Source organism: Cyprinus carpio, chromosome B10 (assembly GCF_018340385.1).
Source record: "Cyprinus carpio isolate SPL01 chromosome B10, ASM1834038v1, whole genome shotgun sequence".
NCBI classification, from domain to species: Eukaryota; Metazoa; Chordata; class Actinopteri; order Cypriniformes; family Cyprinidae; genus Cyprinus; species Cyprinus carpio.
This window is the reverse complement of record NC_056606.1, coordinates 23,538,309-23,562,575: the sequence shown is the minus strand read 5'-3', so window position 1 is coordinate 23,562,575 and position 24,267 is coordinate 23,538,309. Positions and strand designations below refer to the sequence as shown.

At 32.9% G+C, this 24,267-nt stretch overlaps 1 protein-coding gene across 5 annotated transcripts in view; it reads right to left on the bottom strand.

The window, feature by feature from the left end:
- pdlim5b (PDZ and LIM domain 5b) overlaps positions 1-24,267 on the bottom strand; it is a 93,040-nt gene that overhangs the window by 171 nt on the left and 68,602 nt on the right. For all 5 annotated transcript variants that reach the window (XM_042733312.1, XM_042733314.1, XM_042733310.1 and 2 more), the window contains 6 exons: positions 20,087-20,229; positions 16,467-16,656; positions 9,568-9,747; positions 3,942-4,063; positions 1,824-1,939; positions 1-658 (listed from right to left, as the gene is read on the bottom strand). The exon at positions 1-658 is cut by the window's left edge and continues 171 nt beyond it. In XM_042733312.1, coding sequence (XP_042589246.1) covers positions 569-658; positions 1,824-1,939; positions 3,942-4,063; positions 9,568-9,747; positions 16,467-16,656; positions 20,087-20,229 — 841 coding nt within the window. In that variant the 3' untranslated portion in view covers positions 1-568. The remainder of the gene's footprint in view (positions 659-1,823; positions 1,940-3,941; positions 4,064-9,567; positions 9,748-16,466; positions 16,657-20,086; positions 20,230-24,267) is intronic.

The following is a 24,267-nucleotide window of genomic DNA, read 5'->3' as shown; positions in this document are numbered from 1 at the left end:
TTGTATATTAATACAAATAAAGGCACAGAGACAATCAGACATCCCACAAACCTGACACAGATAAAAGAGCACAGAAATAACTCATAAAACATTAAATATCACCGCTCTGAAAGTAAAATATGCACAAAGCCCCCGAAATCTTCCGTCCCGCCTCAATAAATATGAACTATACCTGCATAAAGAGAGCTGGATGTACTGCAGCGGGACGCAGGAGAGAGACGGCCGTCCAAACGCTGATCTCACGAGTGTGAAAAATATATCAGCACTGAGTCACGGCTCTTTAAATACATGTGGAAAATAGAATATAAACTTCTGTAATGCTAAAAATAACAAGTGAAATATCTTTTGCATGTCAAGATCTCAATAAAACACTGCATCGCATGATATACTCGCTCTAACACACTCAAAATACAACACTGAAGATGAAACCGAGCCTCAGGGAAGCAGTTTCTGATCTCATGATGACGGAAACTGAAGCAAATATATCTCTTCTCATAAACATTCACGTACTGAAATAAATCTCACAATGTCAAATATGACCAGCAAGGTGTTTCTCCGTGAGATCAGATCAGAACTGGACGGTGTGAGCGTGTTTCTTGCACAAGGGCTTGTCTTTCTTGGAGAAGAAGGTCTGACCCTCCAGACTCATGCTGCACACCTACAGGACCACAGAGAGACACCAGAACACATCAAAACCAGATATTAACCCTTTAAACTGAAACTAGACGGAAATCATATTTCTTATTTTGATTCATTCCCTTAACAAATGTCATTTTTATTTAAGAATCAGGGAAACTCTGGATATATTTGTGATTTGTAGACCTTTAAAGTTAAGGAGAATTTCTAAAATTCATTTTTTTTTTCTAGTTATCTCAAGATATACTCAAAATATTTTGAGTAGAAATGGCTATTTATGAGTAAAAAAAAAAGTCAATAAATAAACTAAAAAAGTAAATAAATTAAATGAGTAAATCAAGTAAATAAACAAATAATGTATATAAATTACCAAATAAAGTAAATAACTGAATAACTATATAAATAAAATGTAAATAAGTAAATAATAAAAAGGTAAAAAAGTAACAAAAAATTAAAATAAGTAAATATATATAGTTAGTAAATAAATATTTTGAATGAAATAATACTTAAAGTAATTAAATAAATAAGAAAATAAACAAGTAAATATATACCAAGTGAATAAATGGAATAAGTAAATAAATACAGTAATTAAAGTTGGTAAATAAATGAATCAAGTAAATCACTAATTCACTCACTCAGTAATTAATCTTGTCCTGTAATCATTAAATCTCTGGTCATTAAGTGTGTGAACATTCAGTTGTTGAAGCATGTTTTATCTGAACTATTCTCATATCTTTCCACTCCCAGTTTCTTTAAACACACAGGTATATATTAATTAATTAATTAATCAACATAATTAGGTTACACTTTATTTTAAGGTGTCTTTGTTACAGTGTAATTATGCATTTAAGTACTGAGTAACATTAATTAACTAAATGTAATTACTATATGATTTGGGTTAGGATTAGGGTTGCTTGCATGTAATTATGCATAATCAATTATTATTATAACAGTAAGTACATGTAATGTGTAACAAAGACCGTTTAAAATAAAGTGTTACCCATAATTATTTTAAAAAGTAGCTTGCTTATTTAATTTAATAAAAATGCACAAAATAAAAGTGATATAATCGTGATATCAAGAGCCCCCCCACATGATTGTAAAGCGCTTTGGCTTGTTCAGCCTATATTCACTGTGTGAGAGGAGCAAGCGTCTCGTGGCGGCGAGATACTGCAGTGTTCTCGTACCGTACAGACGAAGCAGGTGTCGTGCCAGGTGAACCCCAGCGCCTCCAGGAACTTATCGCCCGCTTCGATGGGGAAGTCACACCCGTGACAGCTGGTGCCGAACAGGGTGTAGTAATCTGAACGAATCAGAGTTCAGTGAATCAGTTCAGCAGGAAAGAATCGACTCGCTCATGAATCACTTCACTTTCACGTCTCAGAGGTTTCTTCAGATTGAGGCAAAAAGTAAGTTTCTCAAAATAAAAATATCTTTATTAATTAAAGAACATTAATGCCATAATATATAAAAATTAGAATATACACTAAGAATTGGGACATAATCTTCTAATGAACAGGTTTGACTACTTTAGTAATAGTAGAATTTACAAACCTTAATGTTTAAGCATATAATGGTATTCTAGAGAACTGTGTGCTTCTAATTTTGGACAGGACCCTTTTCTATTCTAACATGAGTATTAAGGCAAGGTTAAAGAAGGAATGATTGACTGAGTCAGCGTGGAAGAACTTGACTGCTCTGCTGTGACTTTAAAAGCAGACCTTGAGCTAAAAACTCATCACCAAACACTAATGACTTGTACATATGCGTACAGTCGTTTGAGACTCTTCCAAAACTGTTGCAACAGAGATGGAAATACAATTATTAAATACATGAATTATGTTTCCATCTTTGTTGCCAGAGTTTTGGAAGTGCCTTTTCTGTTCTAAAGAAGGGGGTGTCCCAACACTTTTGTCCGTATAGTGTATGTTCAATTTAATAATTTAATAACATAATAATAATAAATATAAAGTAATACTAATAAATATAAATATAAAACATAATAACAATTCAATAACATATTTTCATATTATTATTGTTATTATTAAAATGTATGTAAAAAATAATAAAATTGTATTTTATACTACATATACACACACACACACACACACACACATATATATATTACATATATATATATATATTACATATATATATATATATATATTACATATATATATATATATATATATTACATATATATATATATATATATATATATATATATATATATATATATATATATATATATATATATATATATATATATATATATATATATATATACACATACATATATATACACACATACATATATATACACACGTACATATATATACACACATTACATATATATATATATATATATTTTTTTTTTTAGGGGTGTAACAATACATATTCATACTGAACCGTTCGATACGTCCGGTATGAAGTTACTTTTATTATTAAATTAAAATCACAATTAATTTGCCCCACAATAACTACCAAATAACTGACGTGCTGCGAGGATAACAAAAGATTAGACTATATATTTAGTACTCCTCAATTAAAAAGTTTTTTTTTTTTTTTTAATGAATTATAGGCCTATGATTAAAATATTAACACTTCAGTCATCAATAAAAAACAATGAAATAAAAAGCACAGACTTTCAAAAACAACCTGTTTAACATGAAATATGTTTCTTCTTTTATTTTCACTATGTAATATTATAAATAGTTCGTTATATACGGTTATCAGTCTATGTTGAAGTAGATTGGTCTCTCGTCGTCAGATGCAGAAAGCGCCGTCATTATGTTTTTACTTTCACTTTCTGCAGTGAATGAATTGAGATTAAGATGTTCACCAGCATATATATGTGTGTGTGTGTGTGTGTGTGTGTGTGTGTGTGTGTGTGTGTGTGTGTGTGTGTGTCTCAGTTAGCCTAACACAGTACACATACTGTAGCAAGGGTTTGTCATTATTATTATTATTATATAATAAATATAAAAAAAAAAACGATATAATAGAAAAGCTAGTGTTAGGCTTTTTTTTTACTTTTTTGCTTTTTATTAATTGTATCCACCTTTTTCTTAAATGTGGAAGTAAGCCTATGGGTGAGACTTCCAGTTCATTAGCCGCTGAAGGTAAATAATGAGGAGAATAATAATGTGCAGTAAACGGCAAAACTGTTTGCACTAAAAACTAGTGCATTTATAATTAAGATAATACATTGAAATAATATGATAAGACACATCAACTTGAGCAAGGAGTTGTGCAGCAAGAGCATATGATATATATATATATATATATTTTTCTTTCTCTCTCACCGGTCTCACAGTACGGCTGTCCGTCCTCCAGGTGGAAGGTGTTGTTGCGGATGGGCTGCTGGCAGGCGGTGCACAGGAAGCAGTTCACATGCCAGGTTTGCTTCAGGGCGTTGATGACTTCCTGTTAGCAGACGAGAAGCCAAGATTAGAACTGTTCCTGCTGAAGCTTCATCACTCGCTCACAGCCCCGTCACATCAGCATCCTCTCCCAACCAGTCAGACACTAAACATTTCACATAACCGCTGAGATTATAGCTTAATATTTCAGTATTTCAGCAACACATTCATGTTTACAGCTTTCAGATGCCCATTAATGTTCACATGACAGCTAGACAAATAAAATATGAAATAATAAAACGAGAGAATAGTATATACAATGCAATGCCTGTATAAAGAGAAAAAGAGAGTCATAAAATTATTATATCAAATATTATAAAAATTCTAAATAAGTTATATTCAATTATATATTATATACATTTATTTAGCTTTATAACAACAAATATTAAAACATTAACTATATTGTAAAATTATTATTATAACATTGAATTAAATATTGTACAAATTCTAATAAATAAATTAAATGTATTTAATTATACATGATATAGTTTTCATTTAGAATTTTTAAATATTAAATATAAAATTCTGATTAAAATATTATATAAATATTATAAAAATTCAAACAAATAAATTGCATGTATTTATTATGATATTTGTATGTAAAAATATTAATATAAGGGGGGTTTACAGTGGGTCTTGGGTCCATGTTATATTCACACTGGTGTTTTAGGACTACATTGAATATAATAATAATAATAATAATAATAGTTTTATTTTACACTACAAGTTACAATACTTATATTTATATCTTAAAGTTCAGCCCCATTTAATTATATACATTTTGCATTTAATTAAATTTTTTACTTTATATCAACTCACAAACCCTTGTTTAGAAATTCCAGTGCATTTAAAGCATGGATGGAAATTAATTTCGAGACCACCACTGATTGAGTAATATATTGATCAGGGCTGCGTTTCCCAAAAGCATCGTAGGCTTAAGTACATGGTAGATGAAACCAATGGCCCTACGATCAACTGTTTCTGAGCACAGATCTGCTGAGTGATGTTCACACGGGTTTCTGGAGCTCCTGTAAATGAAATGTGATCTTCAGGACAATGAGACGTGTTTTATCTCCGCTCTGAAAGCGTCCAGGAGCTCATTATCCGAGTGAAGCTCTTCCGCTCCTCTGTGTTCATGTGAAGCGCTAATTGTCACACATCTGAGCAGATAAACCAGACCTTATGATCCTGATTAGAGCCGTTCCCACAGTCCAGCGCTCTCAGAGAGAAGGGGATAAAGGGAATGAAGCGTTACAATCATGGAGCTCAGTAGTTAAGAGCATCATTCATGATGAACAATATACAACTGTATTTATACAGCAATTATATTTATTTCAATTATAACTATTTAAGGAGACACACACACATTTAAATATTTATATTATATATATATATATATATATATATATATATATATATATATTTTAAATTTATTTCAAATATAAATTAAAAAAAAATTCAGTAATCTACGTTTTATAAATTAATTTGCGCATGTTACTCAAAAAGTGGCACTTACACACATCTAATTAATAGAATAAATGTTTGAAATATATGTAATATTTATATTTAATATATAGATATATTTTTAGTTTGTTTTTTATTATTTTTTAAATAGCTGAGTCTTGAAAACATACATGCAGTGGATGTAAAAATATTAAAATATAAACAAAATCAATGTTTTAAATATAAGTATTTCTGTATGTTTTATGTTTATTAATATATTTAATAAATAATTAAATACTGTATAAATTATATATATACACACACACACACGGAGTAACTGTTAATAGGTTTAAAAATGAAAATATTTTCAATTGTAAATGTTATGGAGGATTAATTATAAAATGCATTTAACACAATTATCGCCTTCAGTTTAATTTTATCATTATTATATCACATCTATGACACTTATTGTCATATTGTTATTACTAAAACAGTGTGTCCACAGAGAGGGGTTCAATCGTTCATATGCTATAAAATGGATACAAATGTTTTTTAATGATGTGAATCTTTTATAAACAATGACATACTCACTGTTTGTTGTGTTTGTTTTAATCCAGTAACTGATTTAGTCAATGTTTTAGATCGTTAAAATGACTACAAATACAGGTTTTCATCACCACCGTCAGATTTGTCAACTCTGTCAGATGAATATTTTATGATATTTTATATTTGTTGAGGAATTGTTGGTTGCATATGAAAGTGTAATCTGTCTGCTAACATCAGAATGTGTCTTGAAATGTTAAAAACATCCTGACGCTGTTAAAGCTGTTGAAGATAAAGTTGAAATTATATTACACAGTCCAAGGTAAAAAAAGCACATTTTGATACAAAAGAGTAAAGTTGGGAGGTTGCATCAAAGCATGGCTCAGTAGCTTAGTACACATAAGATACAGAAAAGAGAAGTAGTTTCATTTGCCTGAGTACAAGGACTTATTTTTTTAATTTTGCACCGTGTTTTGTCCCGCATCTCAAGAATCAGTGATATATAGTGATATATCTCTTCTGCTCATCAAGGCTGCATTTATTTGACCAAAAATACAGAAAAAAAATGTTATCTTACAAAATGTTATTAGAATATAAAATAATGGTTTCTATTTTAATATACTTTAAAATATAATTTATTTCTGTGATGCAAAGTTGAATTTCCATCATCATGACTCCAGTATAAAGTGTCACATGATCCTTTAGAAATCATTCTAATATGCTGATTTATTATTAGAATTAGCCACAGTTGTGCTGCCAAATATTTTTTTGGAAACTGCAATACTTTTTTTCAGGATTCTTTGATGAAAAAAAAAAAAAAAAAAAAAAAAAAACAGCATTTATTCAAAATATAAATCTTTTCTAACAATATAAATCTTTGCTATCAAAATAATAAAATAAAATAATTTAGAAAAGTTTTAATTTCTTAAAAAAAATGAAAGAATAAAAATGTACTGACCCCAAACTTTTGAACTGTAGTGTATATTGTTAGAAAAGATTTTTATTTTAAATAAATGCTATTCTTTTTAACTTTTTATTCATCAAAGAATCCTGAAAAAAGTTTCACAAGTTCAAAAAAAATATGAAGCAGCAGCACAACAGTTCCAGCACTGATAATAAATCAGAATATTAGAATGATTTCTGAAGATCATGTGACACTGAAGACTGGAGTAATGATGCTGAAAATACAGCTTTGATTCACAGAAATAAATGAGATTTTAATGTATATTAAAATAAAAAAAACTTTATTTTACATCATAATAATGTTTCAAATTATTACATTTTTTTTTCTGTATTTTTGATCAAATAAATGCAGCCTTGCTGAGCAGAAGTGTCACTGATTTGAATTAATTACAGTCTGAGACACATGATTTGAGGAATCATTTACAAATGCTGCAGGACGACGGACAAACTAAACTTTTAAAAATACGGTTCAGAGTATCCACCTTATTTTTCACATAAGCGCGGGCGCCGGCATTTTCAAACTATAATGTGTCCCATTTCCGGTATTGTGATTCAGTAGTTTTGCGGTCACTGTGTAGATTTTACAGGCTAGTTTACTTTTAATAAGGAGCACAGAAAGACTGGCGTACTTTGTGTAGTCAAGGGGTGTCATAATAGCTGGTTCAAGAGTAGAAAATACCTGCAACACATTTGTTTTGCCCGTAATCCACGAACCAGAGCTGAATATGATTTGCACGCACCTCCAAAGGGAGAAGCTCGTTGGCTTTGGTTAAAACTAAAAGCCTTAAACTTAAAGAAACCACCGAAATTTCCGTACGTTTGCTCTTTCCACTTCGTTGATGGCAGACCCACGGAAAATCATCCATTCCCTGAGAAACGATGCTCCAGTGAAGACTCGTCAGGATATATCCACTAACAGGTACGTTACAGCTTCTTGTTAAGTTACATGCTCTAACAAAAGACTGTTTAAACTATTTCTTTATCGATGACACTTCTATTGGGCATGAATAATATTTAGTGCTAAGATGAAGTTGTTGATAACAGAAGAAAACAGTTTCAAAACAGCATAGAGGGATAGCTAAAATTAAAATTCTGTCATTTACTTACTCTCGAGTTGTTCCAAACCTGTGTTCATTTCTTTTTGGGTGAACTATCACTTAAAGCCAGGTACTGTGATTATACTGAACAAAAGTACCACTGTACTATGACTGGAACACCATGGTGCCATGTACAAAATACTTTAGCTACTTTTTGTAAATAGGGGGTTGAGAATTTATCAGTTTCTCCTGAGCATCTGACTGACTTCAGTGTTGTGTTTTGCAGATGATGTGCAAGGTGACCATGAGACCGGTCACCCCTTCAGTACAGTGATGCCTGAAGTCCAGGCACTGACAGACCACACTTATGCCTCAGAGGATAAAATAACATTACACAAGGCAACACAGTTCCACAGTGAAGATCCCTTAGCCCTTGCCATTCTCAAGAAGGACACTAGCTCTTTATTAAACACTGTTAAATTCTACACTTCCAATTTTAAGATGCACATAATGGATCAAATTCTGATGACCATGATGAAGCTGAAGTTGAATTTACTTCAAGGAGATCTTGCTGAATGCTTTGAGGAGGAGCACATGAGTCTACATTCCATGGCATTTTATATGAAATTTAGAATGGTGTAGTAATTGTGTAGTTGTTTGGAATTATTCAGTGTTACCATTAAATATACTGTTTTTACACAAATATTTTTAAAATATCTTATATTACTTCTTTCTCCTTCTATATGCACCCCTCCCCCACACACACACTGAAAATGATACAGTTTAGCAATGCTAGGTAAATAATGGTCAATTCGTCATGTTTTTTTTTTTTTTTTCAAAATTCATAGAACAAATGGAAAACATTCTGAATAGTACTGTAAAACGATTAATTGCATCCAAAATAAAAAGTGCTATAAATAAATATATAAAAAGTACACGCATATATTTAAGTTACAACTTTTATTTTAGATGCAATTCTGCATTGCCTAATTCTGCACTATATAGTAATCAGTTTACGGATAAGGACAAAAAAAAAAAAAATTTAATTACTACTTTAAAACAATAAGTGATTTCACAGCTAAATCCTCAATGCAATCACATAACTACAGGGATTCACGTCTGCTTTCAAAAACACGAGTTCGTTTTCTGTTTTATGTTCCAGCACTCGGCCGACTTTTCTGCTGTGCAGGAAACGTTACTGATATGCCTCAGTGCTTTTTATATTCCGCCATCGAAGACCTGTCTATTCCAAGCGCCAAAACGAAATATTTAAAAAGTTATTGCAGGCCACTTCTTCATTTCATCCTCCCACTGTGTCATACACCGCAGGTATATTTACCATCACGGCGTTTAATAGTGTTCTGTGTGTGACCACCATATCGCTCCTTACCTACCGACTAGTGAAACTGAAGTTTAACACATTATAAGGAAGTACGTCATCGTACCTACTTCCGCGTTGCAAAATAAGGTGGAGAAGCTTTAGAAGTTTTGGTGAAGTGCGTTATCTTGTTTAATTAAGTGTTCCGAGAACCTTCTGCTGGCATCTGAAGCAGGTCGGGGCCAGAAACTGCTCGTAACAGCGCTCGCAGTAGACGGAGCCGCGCTCCTCCACGAAACCCACGTCTGCCAGAGAACTGCGGCAGTGACAGCAGTTGAACTCCTCCTTATGCCAGGATTTGCCCATCGCCACCAGGAACGGACCCCTGCCACACACCAGAGACCGTTACTACACAACACATCAGAGAACAGCTTCATCTCAGCGGCATCCGCGAGATGACAATCATAGTCCACTAAAACCATCGAAAAACATTCAACTGAAATAAAATACTACTTCTACTGTTATTATTTTAATTTCAGCTAAGGCAAATTTCTCATTTTAATTCAGAAACAAGATGGTCTTGTGTAGATGTTCAATGTTACAAAATCTGAAACAAATGTAACACTACCATTCAGTCAGTCAATTAAAAAAAAAAACAACTATTACTTGTATTCAGCAAGGACGCATTAATTTAATTAAAAGTAAAGCAGTAAAGACTTTTATAATGTCACAAAAGATTTCTATTTCAAATAAAAGCTGTTCTTATGAACTTTGTTCATCTGTGAATCCTGAAAAATAAAATGTATCACAGTTTCCTCAAAAATAGGAAGCTATTAACTAATATATATTAATATTTTAACATTTATTGCATTTAATTTAAAACCAACTTAATTTTAAATAACTAAAATGTAAATAAAAAACGATATAGACATATTTAATAAAAAACAAAAGCTACTAAAATGACAAAGACAACAAAATTGAAAAAAAAAAATGTTTTTAGTATCAAGATGCTATTAAAGTTTTATTAATATTTTGAATCATTTCTTATTTTCATATTTTAATTAAAATTTTTAGTTGTTTTTGTTTATAATTTTTATAATTTTATTAATATTTCAGTTTTAGTATTAGTTGTTAACTAAAAAAATTTAATTAACTGAAAATTAGAAAAGTTGCCTTGACAACTAGTATTTTATATTTTATTGCAGTTAAAATTGAAAAAAAAAAAAATCAATAAAAATATTATGTAATCTTAATGGTTTTATTTTTTATTTCTGTTTTACTAACTGTGAACTATAAAACCCTGAAAGAAAAACACAATATAAATGTAAAATATTAATAAAACCATAATACTATTAACTCAATTGCACTAAACTGCCACCACCATAAAATGTTTTTCCTCATAAAGCACAGAGAAGGCAGAGCTCTAAGTGTAATGTGACTATGGAGTGCAGTCAGAGCTCTGGTCTGTCCTGACACTGTGAGAACAGCCGTTCTGATGGGAGCTGATGTGGAGGAATCTGTTGAGGTAATGTGAGGATGGCAGCGGGCATGCGGCTGACAAATCGGATGATTAGCTGGAAGGGAAGACAGCAGACACTGCGATATCAGATGCAGAAAGCGGAGACTTTAAGCTTGGATGTCACGGCCGCTCCGGCCGGAGTCTGGTAGTCTGTGGAGTAACGGATCCTGCTCTCTGCTCTCTGGAGAGCAGCTCCTGAAACAACGCAGCGCTCACGGCCCAAATCCATCAGATGCTCCTTTACCTACAAACTTCACACAGCCGCATGTGATCGCCACACTAATGTAGCATTCGACTCTGTTATTTTACCATGAAGGTCTTGTGTAGGTGTTCAACGTTACAAAATCTGCAACAAATGTAACACGACCGTTCAAAAGTTTGAGGTCAGACAAATGTTTTTAAGGAATTAACACTTTTATTCATCATGGATGCATTAAATTGATCAAAAGTGCCAGTAAAGACATTTATAATGTTACAAAAGATTTCTATTTCTAATAAATGCTGTTTTTTTTAACTTTCTATTCACCTGTGAATAATAATAATAAAAAAAAATGTTTCAGTTTCCTTAAAATATTGTGCAGCACAACTGTTTTCAACATTAATAATAATCAGAAATGTTTCTTGAGCAGTGAATCATCATATTAGAATGATTTCTGAAGATCATGTGACACTGAAGACTGGAGTAATGATGCTGAAAATACAGCTGTACATCACAGAAATAAATTACAATTTAACAGAGATTCACATAGAAAACAGCTGTTTACAATCGAATAATTTTATCCTTTTTTTTTTTTTTATGTTTGTTTGATAAATTAAGTGTTGGTGAGCAGAAGAGACTTATTTAAAAGACATGAAAAATCTTTTGAATAGAAATGTATATTGTATAAGTTACATCTATATGTCCCAAAACTATATATATATATATATATATATATATATATATATATATATATATATATATATATATATATATATATATATATATATATATATAAACAGAAAAATAAAAATAGAATATTAATACTCAAAAACACAAAACAATATTTAAATGTATTCTCTCTCATTTTAAGCTCTTAAGTTCCCAGAAATGCCAAATAAATGTAATGTAACAATTTTCATGAAGGACTTATCAAACGTAGTTTAGAATCAGTTGTGTTCAGTTATAAAGTATCATCCTGATGCTTCAGCGTGTTTGAGCTGCTCAAATGAACACTATGACTTAGATGAGTTTATCTGGGACTGAATGAATGATCTATTGTGTGAATAATATCAGAAAGATCCTCCACATTCAGATAATGATTCACACAGAATGAAGTTTGTCCTTTATTTGGAGACACTTTTTAGATTATGAAACATGAACTGTTGTTCATGTACAGTGACAAAGACACTTTTAATTATTATTAATTATATAGTATTTATTTCTATAAAACAGCTTAAAGTATATATATATATATATATATATATATATATATATATATATATATATATATATATATATATATATATATATATATATATATTTGTATTTATGTCAATAAATTTTATGATAAATTATATTATTCTATATGTTCAAAAATGAAATAAATCTAACAGGACACTTCAAAACACTGTTGAATGTACAGTTTTTGAAAGTGAAAAAGAACCTGGCTGACAACTGACTAAATTTTATTCTAATTAATTACATGATTTGCCAATTAATTAATCTAATTGCAAATTAATCACACATCAAATTTGGCTGAGAAATTTCCCCAAAAAGATCATTTGAAGTCATTATTGTGTTATATGGGAAATGCACTGAACAGACATTACAAAAAGTAGCTTCAGCAAGAAATATTTTAATTTAAAATTACATAAATAAACATAACAAATGGGCATTTATAGATTTTAAAATAAATTAATGTAGAATATGAAATTATTTGGGGAAAAATTAAACAATACTCTAAACGTGAATCTAAAAGTCACTGTCATAATGAGCGAGTCATTGAATCATTCATTCAACTGATTTGTTTGTAACTGTTGTTTTGTTTGGGTATTTGGTTAGTGACTGTCTTTATGAATGAGTCACTGAATCACTGACTCACTTGATTCATTCAGTAACAAATCACTGCTGTGGGTTGTTCAGAGACAATAATTCTGCTGTGGCTTTGAATAAAACTATTACACTATTATTAACTTCTTGTTTATTGAACTGTTGTATCAGATATCACATTTGCAATGCTGAAGATTTTGAGTAAAGCAGCACTCTTGCTTGTGTGAGACTGCTAAACTATATCATAAGATATAAATATAGGAGGGTAATTTTTTACCCTCATATATTAAATTTTAGGCTCCTATAATAATTTATAATAATATAATTAACACATTATTCTTCCTAAATTAATTGCACCAAAGTAACAAGTTAAATCGACAGCCCTAATTAAGTTAGCTTGAAAAAGCTATTAAAGCTTCTTATTCTTATTCTTCTGAGACTAAATTTGCAATTGAAGCTCGTCCTAGAGTACATCTTTTCTAACTGATCTGACTTAGTTTTCATGAAAATCTCATCCTAAATCACTGGTTTTAGCTGTATTTTTAAGAAATCAGTTGGTTTTAAGCTTTTTCTTTTTCTTTTCTATTTTGCTAAAATCAGCTGTTTTTTGGCTGTTTTAGCTGTTTATGTTTTTTGCTAAATCAGCTGGTTTTAACTGGTTTTCAGCCTTTTTTTGGCTACATCAGCTGGTTTTAGCTAGTTATTAACTTTTTTTGCTAAATCAGCTGTTTTTGCTTAATCACAGAGCTTTTAATAAATTAGCTGGTATTAACTTGGTTTGGTCTTTTTGGCTAAATCAGCTGGTTTTAAGTATAGTTTTTTTTTTTTTTTTTTTTTTTTGCTAAATCAGTTGGCTTTAGTTGGCTTTACCTGGTTTTTAGATGTTATCAGTTTTTAATTATTTTTTTTTTGTTTGTTTGTTTTTTCTTTTGCTAAATCAACTGGTTTTAGCTGTTTTTTAAAGTTTTTTTTTTTTACTAAATCAGCTGATTTTAGCTGGTTTTTAGCGGTTTATCTATCCGACTTTTAAAACTACTAAATTAAAACTATTTCGAACTTTCGAAAATACTTCAAACTTTCTCGCTAGTCTTTTCCGAGCCAACACTCTTCAAAATAAAGGTGCTTAAAAGCTTCTTCACATCGATACAATAGAAGAACCATTTTTGGTTCCACAAAGAAGCATTCAGTCTTTTGGTTCTTTAAAGAAGCATCTCTTTTTATCTTTTTATAATCTGAAGAACCTTCTTTCAACACAAAGAAGCTTTAGTGAAACAGAAAGGTTCTTCAGATGTTAAAGGTTCTTTATTGAACCATTTAGACAAAAAAGGTTCTTTATGCTAGGCTTGGGCGGTATCCAAATTTTGATACCGCCAAACCTCCTCCTTATTTTACCTCGGTATACGGTATTACCGTGAATAATTAAAAAATGATGACGTAAGGCTCAGACAACGTCACCAAACTGTTGGCTTGTGGCTAAACCGTTCAGAAACTGAATACCAAACACTAATACTGAAACAATAACAAAATAACATGCACAACAATATTAACAACTTTATTAGCAACAAATAGCAGTTTATAAAAAAGTGCAAATACAACAGTCAAACAGAATTAAATTAACATAAACATCCAGAAGAGTTTTCGCGCAGAGACGCGCACACAAATCAATTAAAGTAAATCACACCGCCCGAACAACTTTTAATAACAAAGAGCAGCTTATAAAAAAGTGCAAATAGACCCACAACAGTCAACCAGAGTTGAATTAACATAAACATCCATATTATTAAAAATTATTGCAAAGCAATAGGCCTAAATAAAAACTTATTCTTTCCAGTCTTCTTTCCAATATTGTTTTTAACGAAAACCAAATAAAAATACATGAATCAATTACAACAAATAAAAAATAAACAGTGCGAATTGGAACGAATGGCAAGTGGCATCAAATCTAGTCAAGATCTTTCGCTAAAAAACCCAGCATGTTTACTTTGACCGGCTTTAACAGGGCACGTTGTGGACCGACAACTTTACCTGCGGTGCTGAAAACCCGCTCCGATGGTGTGCTTGTGGCACAGACGCACAGGTACTTTCGTGCCACTCGCGACATCGGGAAAACGCCTGGCAGCATTTTTCCACCAGAGAAGTGGGTCCTCGTCTCCTTGAGTAACTGGCTCCGGTGTTACGGTGCCGATGCCGACGGGACCTGCCGTTGAATCGGGTTTTTTTTTTTTTTTTTTTTTTTTTGCAGCATACTTCCCAGAGTCATCTTTTTTCGTGAGGGTTCGGGTTGCGCCTCTCCCTCTTCCACTCTGATGGCCACTGGACCTGCTGCCTCTAAGCTCACGATCTCAGCCAGTAATTCGGCCTTGGTCTCAGCCAATGCGTTGTTATCCGTCTCATATCCTCCACGGTAACGAGGGTCGAGGAAAGTGCATTTTCGCATTATTTTGCGCACTGAATCGGATTCATACTTGGCCTCTAGCTTTGTTAGAATTTCAGTTTTTATTGACTTTGTTAGCTTGAGGTCATTTTCTGACGCAACCAACACATTGTCCCTGCAGAGCTGTAGTATGGCCATGGGGAGGATACAGGAACTGGTCACATTATTTTCTCCTGACAAAATATCAGTGAAGTCACCGACTAGTTTCAGTGCTTCGTGAACAGCTTTCAAACGTAAACGAAATTCGTTTATTTAGGCCTAAATATTCATTAACTGGCCTAAATAAACGAATGAATGAATGAATAGGCCTCATAACGGTAAGCATAAAACGCGCAGAGAGTTCCTCAGGGGCAGGGGCTCAAATGTAAAAAAAAGGGGAATATATATGCTTTGCATCACATAAATAAATTATATTTAAAAGTAGGCTATATTAAACGAGAAAACCATTTTTTACATTGCAAATTTTTTTTTTCTCTGTATTTTTTATCAAATAAATGCAGGCTTGATGCGCATAAGGGACTATAATTAAAAATGTGCATGCAAATTTGACCAAATGGAATAATATACATTAATTGACTTATTTATTTATGCATTCATTCGTTTATTTAGGCCTATTGATTAATTCATTTCATTCATTCGTTATTTTAGGCCTATTCATTCATTCTTTCGTTTATTTAGGCCTATTCATTCATTCGTTAGGTCCTTACCGGTGCGCACTCGCCATCTTTCCCTCTCTCTCTCTTTCTCCTCCACGCTGTCACGTGATGACAACCACGCATACGCATTTTTAGGCATTAAATAAATACTATTTAATATTTAATCCCTGTCTCCTATATAAGTGCATTGTTTTTTTTTAATGACGGTATGACGGTATTGAAACTGATACCGTTGCTATTTTTAGATCCCGCGGTATACCATATTACCGTGTTACCGCCCAAGCCTACTTTATGCCATCATGAAGCACATATTTTTAAGAGTGAATTTGAAGTTTATCTACAAACTTTTCTTCTAGTATTAAAAAATGAAACATCTAGTAATTTAAGAACTGTTGAATCTTAGTGAATGTGGTGGAAGAGGGTTGAATGGCACTCGATGTAAAGTGTGGAGCTGCAGATGTCTGACCTGATGACCATGTTGCAGTGTCCACACATGGGTGTGCGTGTTCCCGCCGGGATGTGCTCGGCTCTCTGCACCAGCGAATCGTCCCCGTCGCTGGGGTGAGCCTGAGGTGTGGGTCGATCCGGGCCCTTGCTGCTGACCCGTCCGATCGAGGGGCCCGTCTGCGGCACAGGTGCACCTGCTTTGGGAAACCCTAATCAAAGAGTAAGAGAAAGAGATCTCAATCTGGCGACCCCTCGCTGAACCTCAGCCACAACAGAGCCTGTGTTACAGAAGAGCGCGGTAATGAGATCGCGGTATTGTGCGCGGCTATGTAGCGTGACCGAAGGTGATGGAAAGCTCTGGTTAAGATATATGAACTCTATCTCTTCTGAAGGGACGGGACATCCACACCGCGCCGCCGCAAAACAATGGATCGGTTTACTCAGGCCGGGAAAAAAACAACATTCCCAGAAGCGGAGGAGACACCTGGCAAAATAATCCCAGACAAGCCTTCCCTTCTCTGCTGCCTCCGGAGAGACAGCGGGGGTCAGAGGTCACGCAGCGAACGCACCCCGGGTTTCTGAGCCGGTAAGAAATGAGTGTGTGAGCCGGACAACTTCATCACACAATGAAAAATCTGCATTTGATAATGAAGCTCTGGAGTTTCTGATCATAAATCAGATTACCTGCTTAAAATGTGTGCATACTTTTTTCTTTTTTTTAAATCAACATCAGGATTTTATTAACCTTAAAAAAAAAAAATAATTATAAAACCTTAAAAATCTTTAGATGATAAGAAATGAAGTAAATCTAAAGACACACATCCCTACTTAACTTCACAAATCACAGCAAAAATAAATCTGGATATAAATATGAACATGTAAACAGAACTGAATCAGAATCTGATCTCTCCAGAAGCGGCAGGTCAAAGGTCACAGTCTGAAGGTCAGAGTCAGCGCAGGTTTCTCCTGAAGGAATCGTCACATCCTGAGACTGGAGCCAGATGAGATGAGCACTTCCTCTCAGCGGAGGAAACGCATCTGACGAGTGTCAAACGGGGCTGTGGGAACTTATTACACGACAACTGAGGGGTCTGCTTTACAAAAAACAGGGTTTGGCCAAAAGATGTCCAATACTACACTAACCACGCTACTCTAGGTCTAGTGAAATTTAAGACTGCTAAACATTATAAATATGTATATTATTATATAAATATCAACATTATAAATATGTGATAAATAAGTTTAAATTACATTGTAAAACACAGTAATATGTAAAAAAAAAAAAACATGAATATTATTTAATTTTATTTTAAAATAGAATACTATAATAAAAGAGTAATAATTTAAACTTTTTAAAATAGTTTTAAAAGTGTTATGTTATATTAATGTATTAATTATAATAAAGTTAATTTCATATTCAAATAATTTGATATTTAAAAATAAAACGGTTTCAAATATTAATAATTTAAACATTTTAAAGTTAAAATTAAGTTCATTTTTTCAATTAAAATTATATTAAAATATAAATGTATTAAAATTATGATAATAATACATTTATATTATTAATTATAATATTAATCATATTATGTCTGCAATATTATTATTATTTTTTTCTGAAAATGTTTCTATTTTTTTTTATTAAATGTGTTTAATGTTTTTGTTTATAATATTATTTGTCATAGAATTATGGCCAGACATTTTAAAAACTAGATATTAAATACTAAAGAATATTATTATAAAAAATTTGCAGACAATCCACATGGACTGTTTTAATACTCTACTTGATTTATAGATAATTATATTATATTATATATTATTATATAAAAACTATATAAAAATTTTAAAACATTAAAATCGAAGTCAAAAATAGCACGTTCTGCGAGCTCTGCAGCATCTGAAGTAGTGCTGTCAAATAATTAATCGCGATTAATCGCATCCAGAATAGAAGTTTTTGTTTACAGAATATATGTGTGTATACTGTGTATATTTATTATGCATGTATAAATACACACACATGCATGTATAATAAAAGTAAAAAGCACACACACATATTATGTGAACAAAAACTTCTATTCTGGATGCGATTAATCGCGATTAATCATTTGACAGCACTAACCTGAAGAAGAGACGGCAGGTTTCTCAGAGAAATGAAGACCTGTCCTTCTGCTCTCTCTGCTCTAATCCGGCCGTCTGGAATCAATCAGGGCCCTGAGCTTTAATTGAGGAGACGCTCTGCTGATGAACTCCTCTCCTCTGACCCGCAGCTCCTGGTGAACGGACCGAGCAGACCAGGAATCTGAGCCCCGGGCGTTCACTCACATCCACTACACAGAGACACCTGTGTTCAGCCGCATGATGAGTAAACACCAGCCACACACATTCAGCCCAAGACCCCCGCAAACCGACAACACGCCATAAACACGCCACCGGACTGAGAGGCCGCTCTAATCGTGACAGCATTCCAGCTTTTGCTTTAAAAACAACCTAAATCTCCAGAAGCATCAGTCTGCCATCTACAGGATGCTTGAGGAGCCGACACTCACATGCTTTCATCTGACAAACATGCAAGAGCTCATGGAGATATTGGGGCACTAAAATTCCTCTGTATGAGTTTTTGTCTCGCAACAAGTGCTGTTTGTCCCGAATATAATGAGTGCAAATGTGAACAGTTCAGCAAATAAGAAGTTGATATTGTGTTATTATAGTGTTTTTACTATCAAAAATATTACATATAAAGCCACAGCAGAATTGTTGTGTCTCCGAGCAACACAGAGCTGTTTAGTTTATGAATGAATCGGCGTTTTGAACGAATCGTGTGAATCAATGATTCAAAGATCCATTCATAAAGTGAACCATTTACTGAATTCCTGAATGAATCAGACGTTTGAACGAATCGAATGAATGAAAGTCTCATGAAGACATTTACCGCCACCTGCTGGTAGGTTTAGTTTCTTATTTAGATTATTATTTAATTTAAAGGGGTCATTAGATGCCCATTTTCCACAAGTTGATATGATTCTTTAGGGTCTTAATGAAAAGTATATAACATACTTTGGTTAAAATTTCTCAGTGGTAGTTTAAAACAACACCCTTTTTAGCCGGCGGGTGTAAACTTTTGAACATGATGATTATGTGTAATTTCTTCTCATTTTGTTTACAATCATATTTTTTTCCATTAAGTACTGGACTTCAGAAGCTACATAAATATATGTTTCCCAGAAGACAAAATAAGTACAATTTATCCTGATCATCAAATTGAAAAAGTTTTCACCCCCCGGCTCTTAATGCATTGTGTGGCCTTCTTGAGCATCAGTATGTTTTCATCTTTTGGAATAGTTGTGTATGAGTCCTTCAGTTGTCCTCAGTGTTAAAAGATGGATTTCAAAATCATAGTCATTGCTGGAAAGGGTTCAAATATGCAGAAGATGCTGGAAAACCAAAGAATGTGCAGGAGCTGGAGGATTTTTCTGGAGAACAGCAGGCAATTGAACTGTCTATCATGATCGCCACATTTTACTAAAAACTCAAAGGCTTTGACTGACATGAGTGCAAGTAAATGATCCCGTAATGTTTATTTTGTGGGTGAACGAACACAATCACACAGAAAACAGTCTGATTGTGACGAGCTGAAGGTCTGACCTGCGGCGCTGCTCGACTGATGGCTCTTGGCTGCGGCTGGAGGGACGCCGTTGCCCTGCTGCGGGGCTCCAGAGGACGCTTTGCTCACGGTTTTGACTGAAGACGTGGCATGAGAACTGGGCTGAAGCTCCTCTGCCGCCTCGCTGGAGATAAAGACAGATAGAAAGTGATTGCAGCTCTGCTAGACCACAATACAAACACTCAAACATGCATCAGAGATCTCTGAGAGCAGACAGTGTTTCTACATTCAGCCTACAGGTGTGAGATATATATCGTCTGCGATATTATTGTAATTGTTGTTTTAACAATGTGCTATTTGACATAAAAGAATATTGCAAAAACCAAACAAAACACACCTTACATTAGTGCACACTTACATTACGTGATGAAGTCTAGTAGGTTAGACTAGTGAGTATTTAGAGTGTGTTCTTTCACTGCATGATTCAGTCTAATAAAATGCATTTAAAATGATCACAAAATTTAAGACGTGGAGGAAGGAAATTTATATATTTATATCATTTCATATAGTTAATCAATATTACATGCAGAGTGCAGTTTTTTCTCCAAAAATCAGCATGATTACAAATGTGATATTAATTTTATACAACAGTTCAATAAACAAGAAGTTAATATAAAGAGACTTAGACAGCATATTGCCTGTTTTTGTTTTATTTCGGAAACAAAAATAATTCCAAACACAGCACTGTTTTGTGTCTCTGAGCCACATGATGGTGTTTCATTCCTGAATGAATAAACCGTTTAAATGATTTTGTTCAATCACAATGACTCGCAAATTAACAGTGACTTGCTGCCACCTACTGGCAGTTTTAATTTTACATTAAAAGTATCTTTTTTTTTTATTTATAATTTCAAATTAAATCAGTATTCAACGTTTTATGTTTAAAATATCAAGACATTATTTATGCATTTGTAACTGCAGGTTAAATACATTCATGTCCTGCATTAAACAGTGTGTAAATGCATCTAAATGCCACTTCAGATGCAGCTTCTGTGTTTCCTCTGCATTGCAAAGATACTGATTTTATTTGCTTTGGTAACAGCTCAAATGTCTTATTATTTTAATTGACTGATTAAATGTAAGAATCTGACTCAAAAGATGATGCACTGATATATATAAAGGCTTTATAAAGGTAAAAATGCCCATAAACTATAAAAATAAATTCAAATTTCTCGAAAATGATTCATTTCTGTCACCATCACACAGAATATGAAGAATATCAAACAGTGTTGGCTGTCCACGATAGTCCTTAAAATATCAGCACAATAACACACTCAGCAAAATAGCATCTAATTATCATTATATAAAATCCCAGAAAATATTGAGTTTTTTTTTTGTCCAAGTCGCACACCCTTAACTCAGCCGGATTCATCTGCAAGCCGTTTACTGTCATGCATAAGAAGATTTTCAGGCAAACGTGTGTTCAGACTGCAGGATGGAGGAGGTTTAAACACAGAACCGGATTGTTGATTGAGAGCTCCATCCAGAGCCGTACAGGAGAAGATCTGGCTCAAATATGAGAACACTGATCAAATACCAGCGGCCCCAGATGGTTTGCTAATGAACTAAACCAGTGCCAACTAAAAAATAGAGCTGCTGAGATTTCCTGTGGACAGCATGTCCGGGTCACACTTCACCCCACAGTGAGAATAAAAACTAATTATACTTTGCTTTTAATAATAATCATCATTTTATTTTCTTTCTCACTATATCTGGCTTCAATTAGAAGCTGGTTAATACTTAAATTATCTTTTTATTGTATTACTCTGTATTATGATCCATCCTGTATTATTTTACTTTATATATTGTTTTTTGTTGCTGTTATTATCGTTGAATAACGTCATATTTTTCTTGTGATGAATTCACTCAGTAAACACTGAGAATAATAATAATAATAATAATAATAATAATATGGTTAGGAGAACTTAAGGAGTAAATGTGTTTAATTATTGTGAAATTAAATGTGAAAATGCATTTTAATTTTTTTTTAATATTAGATAATAAATGCATTTAATTGTCATTAATGCACAAATATTATAGATATTAATTACAGAAACGTATGTAACATACATATTATCTAAATTACAAAAATATCTATTTTAGTAATGTAATTTTTACTAATTATATATAAATTTTAGTTTCACATAGGTCAGTACCACTCAAGCAGCCTCATAAAAATGATACAATAATTAATAAAATAGTAATAAACATTCAATAAAAAGTGTTGTCATGTTTTGATATATATATATATATGTGTGTGTGTGTGTGTGTGTGTGGTTTCTCTCAAAATACTGTGGTTTTACCATCTGTCACTTGTCTGTGGTACTGCATCCAGTGCAAGCATGCAGCACATTAGAGCATCAGAAGCACAGAAAGACAGAAGCACAGAAATGCAGGAGAGACGCGCCGCAGGAGGATGCTGGGATGGCAGAGGTCACACAGGGCACATATGCATTGAGCAGCTGGTAACACGTGTGAAACACAGCACCGTGACACCATCAGCAGGTGAGCGTCATCTCACACACTCGCTGCAAAATTAATTTTACCCACGGAAAGCCACCATACGGCCACATTACAGCTCTTTAATCTTTATTGATCACCACATGGAGTCTGTTTGAAACTAAACACACAGCCTTCTGTTACCCCTGAAAATTAGTCTAATAAACAAATAAAAGCTCCTATTATTACAGAACGTAATGTTACATGTATGTAATTACATCTTTTATTACTGTTTTGGTAGAGGTAAAAGTGGGTGGTTGCTATATGCATTTATCCGATACAGGAAAAACAGTAAAATGCTGAAATAATATTAAAATTGAAAGTAACAGTTTTCTATGTGAATATCTGTTAAACTGTAATTTATTTCTGTGATGCGCAGCTGTATTTTCAGCATCATTCCTCCAGTCTTCAGTGTCACATGATCTTCAGAAATCTTTCTAATATACTGATTTGCAGCTCAATTAATGTCAATTATTCCAACTTTTCCACAAAACATGGCTCTCACAAAAATATTGCGCAGCACAACTGTTTTCAACATTGATAATAATCAGAAATGTTTCTTGAGCAGCAAATCATCATATTAGAATGATTTCTGAAGATCATGTGACACTGAAGACTGGAGGAATGATGCTGAAAATACAGCTGCACATCACAGATTATATACAGTATATAAAGTGTTTTCATCACTTCACTAGGAGCACTATTTCTAGTGATGCTAGACTGAACTTTACTAAAACGGTGAAATCCAATGCAGTGCTGCCACCTACTGTCCACTAGCAGAATTGCAGCAATCTTTCACAGCCTCTGGCAAATAATGAAGGCGCATTAAAGTGAATAGACGCATTAATATATAATCAGCCCTCAGGTTTCTCTCCTCCTCACATCTTCTTTATTACACAGTGCTTTGATTCAAACACATTTCATTTTCTTCAGTGTTCAGTGTGTTATTCAGTTTTGTGGGCTCCTGAGGACAAATGTGACAATAAAAAATGGATAGAAAAACTGAACGAGACAGAAACAGAGAGAGGGATGTGTGGCCAGAAGGTGCAATCTTCTCTATTATTTATCTCCAATAAATAAATATTAGAAATGTCCAGATCTTCTGTCACAGATAGGTGTTGTGTGTCTGTGTCTAACGGCTCTATAAAGGTTTGTGTCTGTCATGTCACAATCTCATATAAAAAAAAAAAAATCTCATAATTCATTTTAAATGACTGAACCGACCCTGAGTTTCATTAGTGCAGCTTTAAGGTTTTCAGTGAAGTGACAGACACACAGATACAGCTCCATCTACAATTAACAATTATTATTATTATTATTTAATCAAACTTATTACATAATAAAATAGTGCATTTACTATTTTTATTATCATCATTATTATTAAACTAAATTTTAAAAAACGTAAAGGTGCATTCCCACACACATCATAAATTGGGAAAAAATTTTTTTTTTTTTTTTTTTTGTTATTGAAATTAGTTTCCAAAACTGCATTTATTTGGTCAAAATACAATAAAATGGTAAAATATTATTATGATTTAAAACCACTGTTTTCTATGTGAATATGTGTTAAACTGTAATTTATTTCTGTGATGTGCAGCTGTATTTTCAGCATCATTACTCCAGTCTTCAGTGTCACATGATCTTCAGAAATCATTCTAATATG